Source organism: Aethalodelphis obliquidens, unplaced genomic scaffold, assembly GCF_003676395.1.
Source record: "Aethalodelphis obliquidens isolate GAN/ISIS:26980383/991018 unplaced genomic scaffold, ASM367639v1 scaffold8, whole genome shotgun sequence".
Lineage (NCBI taxonomy): Eukaryota > Metazoa > Chordata > Mammalia > Artiodactyla > Delphinidae > Aethalodelphis > Aethalodelphis obliquidens.
This window is the reverse complement of record NW_020837952.1, coordinates 4,206,517-4,214,842: the sequence shown is the minus strand read 5'-3', so window position 1 is coordinate 4,214,842 and position 8,326 is coordinate 4,206,517. Positions and strand designations below refer to the sequence as shown.

At 48.8% G+C, this 8,326-nt stretch overlaps 1 protein-coding gene across 1 annotated transcript; it reads left to right on the top strand.

Annotated features, from left to right (window-relative positions):
- Window positions 1-323: 323 nt before the first annotated feature.
- LOC113620485 (keratin, type II cytoskeletal 5) lies at window positions 324-7,163 on the top strand. The gene is made up of 9 exons (XM_027106379.1): window positions 324-1,241; window positions 1,826-2,040; window positions 2,802-2,862; window positions 2,973-3,068; window positions 4,146-4,310; window positions 4,675-4,800; window positions 5,049-5,269; window positions 6,046-6,077; window positions 6,539-7,163. The coding sequence occupies exons 1-9, from the start codon at window positions 681-683 to the stop codon at window positions 6,814-6,816; spliced, it is 1,755 nt and encodes a 584-aa protein (XP_026962180.1). The 5' UTR covers window positions 324-680; the 3' UTR covers window positions 6,817-7,163.
- The last annotated feature ends 1,163 nt before the right edge of the window (window positions 7,164-8,326 follow it).

The following is an 8,326-nucleotide window of genomic DNA, read 5'->3' as shown; positions in this document are numbered from 1 at the left end:
ACCTTGCAGGAGAGTCTGCCCAGTGGGCTCTGGGATAACTGCCTCCTCAAGGAAAGGAAATTTTGCAGTAGAGGACCGGAGTCAATTTTCCCCTCTGGCACAGAGCTGAGATATCAGGCCACACTTGGCTTTCCAAGGGCTGAAATCCCTGAAACAACCTCTCATTAGGGGAGTAAGCAAAGCAGACCACTGCCAGTGGGGGACTCGCTCTGCCCCCCTAGCCTCCTGTTCATGGACAGTGTACACCATGCTGGGATGCTTGACATCCCTTGTCCTGGAAGGATCCTTCAGGACATTGGCCAAATGCCCCGTTGCTTCTTTGGGCTACTCACAGCCCTGGGCTCCCACAGTGAAGAGAGGTTTGCTGCCAAGACATCTGGGCTGCAAGGCAAGTTTATCCCTACCTGAGCAGAGCCTGCCAGGAAGAAAGTGTTTGCACCCCACACCGCTGTGCAGGTGTGCCGGTGAGCTCACAGCTGCCCTTCAGGCATGCCCAGCCCACTTAATCATTCACAGCTCAACAACTCTCTCGCCCAGCCCAGGTCTAGAGGATAAAAGGGTGGCTTGCCGCTCCTGGCTAACAGAGCCACCTTCTGCGTGCTCTCCTGCTCTGTTCTTTCTCTGCAGCACCTCCAGACCGCTAGTGCCCACTACTCTTGCTCCACTAGGAACAAGCCATCATGTCTCGCCAGTCGAGTGTGTCCTTCCGGAGCGGGGGCAACCGTAGCTTCAGCACCGCCTCTGCCATCACCCCGTCTGTCTCCCGCACCAGTTTCACCTCCGTGTCCCGGTCCGGGGGTGGGGGTGGAGGTGGCGGCTTTGGCAGGGTCAGCCTTGGGGGTGCTTACGGCACGGGCGGCTATGGCAGCCGGAGCCTCTACAACCTGGGGGGCTCCAAGAGGATCTCCATCAGCAGTAGCGGTGGTGGCTTCAGGAACCGAGGTTGTGCCACCGGTGCCGGAGGCGGCTATGGCTTTGGAGGTGGAGCCGGGGGTGGATTTGGTTTTGGCGGTGGAGCTGGTGGTGGCTTTGGGCTCGGTGGTGGAGCTGGCTTTGGTGGTGGCTATGGGGGCTCTGGCTTCTCCGTCTGCCCCCCTGGAGGCATCCAAGAGGTCACCATCAACCAGAGTCTCCTGACTCCCCTCAACCTGCAAATCGACCCCAACATCCAGCGGGTCAGGACCGAGGAGCGGGAGCAGATCAAGACCCTCAACAACAGGTTCGCCTCCTTCATCGACAAGGTGAGCCATGATTTTTTGTGAAAAACCGCTATGAGTGTGGAATAAGTGCCAAAGAAAGTGGGAAGAGGGGCAATTTCCTGACTTTGTGCAAATATCTTCATAGTTTGCACTTATGTTTTTCTCTTTGTTTCTGTGTCCTGGATTGGTGGCCTGCTTTCTTAATTAGACTGGCAGCTTGGAAGAGAAGGTCTTAATTCTTCCCCTTCAGAGATAAACACACAAGGGATCCTTGCTTACTGTTGGGCAGAGATATAGTCTGTGCTCCAGGTAACAGGGCTGATTGCACAGAAAGGTGGATGAATTCATTGGGCAGCAGCCCGAGTGCTTCTGCAGTCACCCCTACACCAGGCCACTCTCTGCCCAGCCGTGCCCAGTGCTATCTGTGCCCTGGAGAAGTGTCCTGTCTCCCCTAGAAGAGTGAGTTTAGATGTTTCACTCTGGACCTGCCCTCTGGGGCCCAGGTACAAGCACTGCCCATCATGGGAAGGTTTAGGGGGACAGAATGAGATGGGAGGGAAACTGGGAAATTGACCACTGAAACACGAAATCCAAGTTTGTCCATCTTCGAACTCCGTCCCCTCCAGGTGCGGTTCCTGGAGCAGCAGAACAAGGTCCTGGAAACCAAGTGGGCTCTGCTGCAGGAGCAGAGCACCAAGACCGTGAGGCAGAACCTGGAGCCTTTGTTCGAGCAGTACACCAACAATCTCAGGAGACAGCTGGATGGTATCCTGGGGGAGAGAGGCCGCCTGGACTCAGAGCTGAGAAACATGCAGGACTTGGTGGAAGACTTCAAGAACAAGTGAGTTGGGGTGGAATGGAGACAAGGGCGGGTCTTGGCACCAGATGTACTTTATAACCAGACTACTGCTTATGCCTTTCCCAAGGCGTGAAAACATATACCTTCCATGGACACCTAAAGTACTGGAAAAAATCCAGGTCGGTGTTTAGAAAGTTCTAGCTGCAAGCTCAGTCTCTCTGCAAGGCACTTAGCCTCCAGCCAGAGTAACAAACTCAGCACCCTTGGCACCACCTGGTGGAAAAAGCAGTCGTGTAATCCTTACTTTATGGGGCTTTTCTCCCCAATACACTCAAAGTACACAGCATTGGCTTTTTGATGGATTCCCCCCAAAGCACGAACTGATGACGTAACCTAGTTTGGTGGCTCAAAGTATTTCTTTAGTCCTTATGAACCAGCAGCCGGGTTGCTAATATTTTGTTTTTTTTCCAAAGGCTATGAAAGCTGAAAAAAAAAAAGCATTAGAGAAATTGACTAGATGTGGAGTTGTAGAGAAACAGCATAGCTTTTCTACAGGAATGTTCTTGAAGCAACTGAATTATAGCAATAAAAGAATAATTATCTGCTAGGCAATTATAGAGAAAGCAGTACCCTAATGGGTAAGGACCTTGCCCAAAGACTCATGCTCCCACTGTCTCTCTCTCTCTGCCTATATGATGTGAGAAGCCCCTTTTGGCGGGAAAGCAGGCTCACAGTTGACTTTATGCAGTACAGACCCCAGGCCTCATCCTCTGATAAGCACTTCTCATCCTTTTTATCACCAGGTATGAAGATGAAATCAACAAGCGTACCACCGCCGAGAATGAGTTTGTGATGCTGAAGAAGGTATGTGGGTAGCAGCGAAACTGTTGCCTGTGGTTATGCTCACTTAAGGTATTGTTCATTTAAGTCAGGGCGGAAATGGGGTGCAGTGCCAACTATCCCTGTTTCTCTAGGATGTGGATGCCGCCTACATGAACAAGGTGGAACTAGAGGCCAAGGTCGAGGCACTGATGGACGAGATCAACTTCTTGAAGATGTTCTTTGAGGCAGTAAGAAATGCCCCCTATTTGGGACCCAGAGAGATGGTCACAGGGATTAGGGTCTCCAGGGTTAAGTGACTTTCAGTGGTTTGTAAGCTATGGGCACATTTTGGTCTTTCCTACTCCTTTAGTACTATTCACATTACTTAGTAAAGCCAATTCTTTTTTTTTAAGTCAAATTTAAAGCAAAAGAACTCTTCAGTAATCATTTTGCAGAGTGAGATTTAGAATGAGTTATTAGAGCCCCAGGTATACCTTTCCCAGCCACCTGCCCTTTCTGGAGTATCATTCCGTCTTTGTTTACTCCCAGCATGACAGACCACACAACTAGATTCTTTTTTTTTTCTTTCTTTTTTTTTTAACATCTTTATTGGAGTATAATTGCTTTACATTGTTGAGTTAGTTGCTGCTGTATAACAAAGTAAATCAGCTATACCTATACATATATCCCCACATCCCATCCCTCTTGTGGTCTCCCTCCCACCCTCCCTATCCCACCCCTCTAGGTGGTCACAAAGCACCGAGCTGATCTCCCTGTGCTATGCGGCTGCTTCCCACTAGCTATCTATTTTACATTTGGTAGTGTATATATGTCCATGCCATTCTCTCACTTCGTTCCAGCTTACCCTTCCCCCTCCCCGTGTCCTCAAGTCCATTCTCTACGTCTGCATCTTTATTCCTGTCCTGCCGCTATGTTCTTCAGAACCATTTTTTTAAGATTCCGTACATATGTGTTAGCATACCATATTTGTTTTTCTCTTTCTGACTTACTCCACTCTGTATGACAGTCTCTAAGTCCATCCACCTCACTACAAATAACTCAATTTTGTTTAAAATAAGTTATGACCTAAGAAGATTCAAGTCTGAGAGGTTACACGGTAGGGGTTTCTTGATGTTCAGAGTTGTTAAATTAAACAAAAATAGATTTAGTAGTGATTTGGATTATTTATTAACTGACCTAAGTTTTTTACGTAGGTGGTTATTCTTATTTTTCTCAAGTCGACATAGTACAATGAGTAGAAGATTAGAATGGACCTGTTATTAAATAACATGGACTCACATGACTAACTTGAAATCTCCCTGCAGGAGCTGTCCCAGATACAGACGCACATCTCAGACACGTCTGTGGTCCTGTCCATGGACAACAACCGCTGCCTGGACCTGGACAGCATCATCGCCGAGGTCAAGGCCCAGTACGAGGAGATCGCCAACCGCAGCCGCACAGAAGCCGAGTCCTGGTACCAGACCAAGGTGGGTGCTGTGGCGAATGTGCAAGTGTGTCCTGAGCGAGGGATGGACACGTGTCTAGGATTCCAGGCCGTGACCAAATGCTAAGGATGTGGCTCCTGAGATTGGCTGAGGCCTACTGGGAGGAGTTATGGGAACAGTCATGCATGCATTTGCCACAAAAATTCAAGAACATTAAAGAGAATCTCACTGAGTTTCACACCAGTGCCTCTAGAAAAGCAAAGGCAAAAGCAAATTATTGAAGACCAGCCCCGGGCACCCAGTAACTACACCACTTGCCACCTCTTGGTAGCTCCCACCTGTGAACCTGGGAAAGTGTTTCCATCCTCATATAAATGGACTCTTTCCTCTTTTCTGGTGGCATCAGTACGAGGAGCTGCAGCTGACTGCGGGCCGGCATGGCGACGATCTCCGCAACACCAAGCAGGAGATCTCCGAGATGAACAGGATGATCCAGAGGATGAGATCCGATATTGACAACGTCAAGAAGCAGGTAGGGAAAGAAGGCAGAGAAGGAGCCTGAGCTTTGAAAGGGAGACCTATTTTGTCTTATTTTATGTTTTCTAAGTATACACACACATACACACACAGAGCTGGAGCAAGTACCAGCATTTCAATATTCCACCATCCACCATGAGACCAGGACAAATGTGTTGGTTTCTCTCTGGTCTCTCAGAAAGAGACACTTGAGGCCCAGCTCAGCCTCTAAAGTGTCCCTACTCTTCCTTCCTTCCTCTCTAGTGTTCCAACCTGCAGAACGCCGTCGCCGATGCAGAGCAGCGTGGGGAGCTGGCCCTCAAGGACGCCAGGAACAAGCTGTCCGGGCTGGAGGACGCCCTGCAGAAGGCCAAGCAGGACATGGCACGGCTACTGAAGGACTACCAGGAGCTCATGAACACCAAGCTGGCCCTGGACGTGGAGATCGCCACCTACAGGAAGCTGCTGGAGGGCGAGGAGTGCAGGTGCGTGACACGGCCGACATCACGAGCACACGATGGCCTCACATTTGATAAAATGGAGCTGCTTCTTCACTGCAGGGTGTCAAACACACACACAGGTGGCCACTCTCTTGTGCATGATGCTTATCCATCATTAATCAATGATCCAATCCAATCCAATCTGACACCTGGGCATACAGCTGACCTACACAATGTGACCTCAACTCACTTTCTGACCCTATTCCCACCACCAGTATTCTTGAATGCTGCCTCTCCTTCAAACAACCAAGCAACCCAGCAAATGTCTTCCCCATTCTTCAAGTGCTTCTTCCTTCAGGAAGCCTTTCATGATTACTCCATCTGAGTTAAATTCACCTGCCTTTGGATTCTCAAACTACTTGGGTTTTCTTCAATCTTCTGACACTGCCCACCACCTACGTCCTGTCTGAGGTATTTCTGTCCGGGCCAAGTCTTCTCACAGAATGTAAGCTCCTACAAGGCAAAAACTGCTTCCTACATATTCACAGTTCCCACAGCCTCTTCCTCACGTTTTCCATATAATGTGTAGAGGACAGTGTGAATTATAAGCTTCCTTTGATAACCTGTTTCTAGATCAAGACCTCTTCCTTGGGAAGTCCCTCCAGAGAACTGTCTCTTTCTCTAATTTAAGCAGTTTTTCTGGCATGCGATCTCCTTGCTCAGAAAACAAGTTCTAAACATGACTATGGGAGTTATCCATACAGACTAATGCTGTCTTTGGGGGGAGTTTTTAACTCTTATTTCAATTTTTCCCCTTTCAGACTGAGTGAAGGAATTGGACCAGTCAACATTTGTAAGTAACCTTGAACAGACATTAACAATGATGACAATATGGGGTACTTGATGCCAACTCAGAATCCTGCTATTTCTAGATACCAGACACTCCCATCCCCAAAATGGTTATTTAATACACTTAGTGAGAAGCAGGTGGTGGAGGAGAAAGAACACAGTTTGAGACAGGAAGCAACGGGGCTCATTTCTTATCTCCTGAAGAGCAGGCCCTGTATCTTACCTGTCTTGGACCCTGTTCCCCTGCCTTGCCCTGACCCCCATCCCCTGATGACTTAGCACTGTCCCTTGCCTACTGTGTTCGCCAGCTTTCTGTTAGGGATCTTCACTAAATAACTTAGCTCATCTGCTACTCTGTAAAAGGGGCCAAGTACAGTGCCGACAGCAGCAGGATCAAATAGATTAGATGCCTAGGCTCTAATCTGGCCGACTGGTCTCACCAGGTTCTCCCTCCTTTCTCCACAGCTTTTGTCACGAACACCGTCTCCTCTGCCTACGGCGGTGGCGGCAGCTTTGGCAGCGGCCTTGGCGGTGGTCTTGGCGGTGGCCTTGGCGGAGGCAGCAGCGGCTTCTACTCCAGCAGCAGCGGGGGCGCCGGCCTAGGCAGTGGGCTCGGTGTGGGGGGCTCCAGCTTCAGTGCGGGCAGTGGCCGAAGCCTGGGCTTTGGCAGTGGCGGGGGCAGCAGCTCCAATGTCAAGTTTGTCTCCACCACCTCCTCCTCCCGGAAGAGCTTCAAGAGCTAAGAGCCTGCAGCAGGTCACTGTCTCCCAAGTGCAGAAGCCAGCCATGGCAACAGCCTCTTCTAGGTGGTGGTCCCAGCCAAGTTTTCTCTTCTTCTGGAGTCTAGTCGACCAAGTCTATCGCAGACCCACATTCTTTGGTTCATGAAAGGCCCAACCTCCAGTCTCTAGCCTTCTGTGTCCTGATTCTATGCTCTGCTTGCAGTTAGCCTTTGGATCTCTACAGCCTGGTCCTGGGTGACAGAAGAATCCAATGTTTTCCGTATCAAAACCATCAAAACAGAGTCCCTACCCCAATCCCATCTGGCCTATCTCCAGAGTGTGTTCAATAAAATGCTTTTATAGTATAAGCTGTTGGGAAGAATTGTTTTTTCAAGATCTACAACCAACCTAGAGAACCCCTGCGGGTCCATCTGTCCAGGTGTGATTTGTTCCTTTGATGATTCACAGGGAGACAGAATGGCCTTGGAGGGAAAGTAGTCCTCGTGGGTGGTCTAGAGACTCCAGGAGGCATGAGAGGTGGATGCTAAATCCTCTAGAATGAAGGAGTCTCTAGAGGGCGTGAAGGGTAGGGTTCTTTGTTTCACAGTTTGGACAGATTATAGAGCTGTTTGTTGGAGGGGGGCCCCAGTGAAGGTGGGCCAACTTGCAAGTAACGACATAACGCGCTTAAGTCAAATTTGTAAATAGGAATATGTTGCCTCGAAACCCCACAAAGGCCTAAAAGATATTGGGCCTGTTCTAATAATGTGGGTGCTGAGAGTGTCAAAAGCTTATAGTTTCTTAACAGAGTCAGGGATGAAGTAGCCCTCGGATTAGCGAATAATTTCAAGAATTTAATGGAGGTGACCGGAACTTGCACTATGTGTTGGACAATGGCCCATCCTCTTTTTCTGAACTTCTTTGTGAGTCTTTGTTGGTCCTGAATGGGTATGTTTAATGAATCTTTTTGAAGAGGGACTTATCAATGCAATATCATACCTATGCTCCTGGGGAAAGTCAGATGCATTTAAGATCTTTCCTGCAAAGACTGTGTGTGATGGCAGGGCTGTTGAGGTACCTCACCAGCGTCTGGGTAGAGGTGGATTGTGCCCCTTCCGAGGTGAAAGCAAACTGTGATGGAGAGGCTGTTGCAATGGCTACTGAACAGAACATTATTAGCCAAATCCACAAGAGCAAATATTTACCAGTTGCTGATTGAACAGAGTCAGCGATTTCAATCATATTGGGTAGTGAGCCTTAACGGGAGTGACCATGGCATTAGGGTTGTGCTAATCCACTGCCAGGCACCTTTATTCTTTCCAAGTTTAAAAGTAGGCCAAATTGAGTTGTTGAATGGTGAAACAGTGGGCATAATCACCCCTTCTCTAAATATATTCCCTTTAATGGGTTTGACCTTTGAAGGCCCTGTTTTCATTTACATTGGGACATATTAACAATTTTAACTGGAGGAAGGTCCATGGAGTCCCATTGTGACAAGCCAATTTGTTAGTGTCAAGGATTTAATATAATT

Bases quoted from the DNA above. Each gene is read 5' to 3' on its own strand.
- LOC113620485 (XM_027106379.1), top strand. From the start codon at position 681: ATGTCTCGCCAGTCGAGTGTGTCCTTCCGGAGCGGGGGCAACCGTAGC. The intron at 3,069-4,145 runs GTAAGAAATGCC...ATCTCCCTGCAG, and splicing joins TGAAGATGTTCTTTGAGGCA to GAGCTGTCCCAGATACAGAC. The intron at 6,078-6,538 runs GTAAGTAACCTT...CTTTCTCCACAG, and splicing joins AATTGGACCAGTCAACATTT to CTTTTGTCACGAACACCGTC.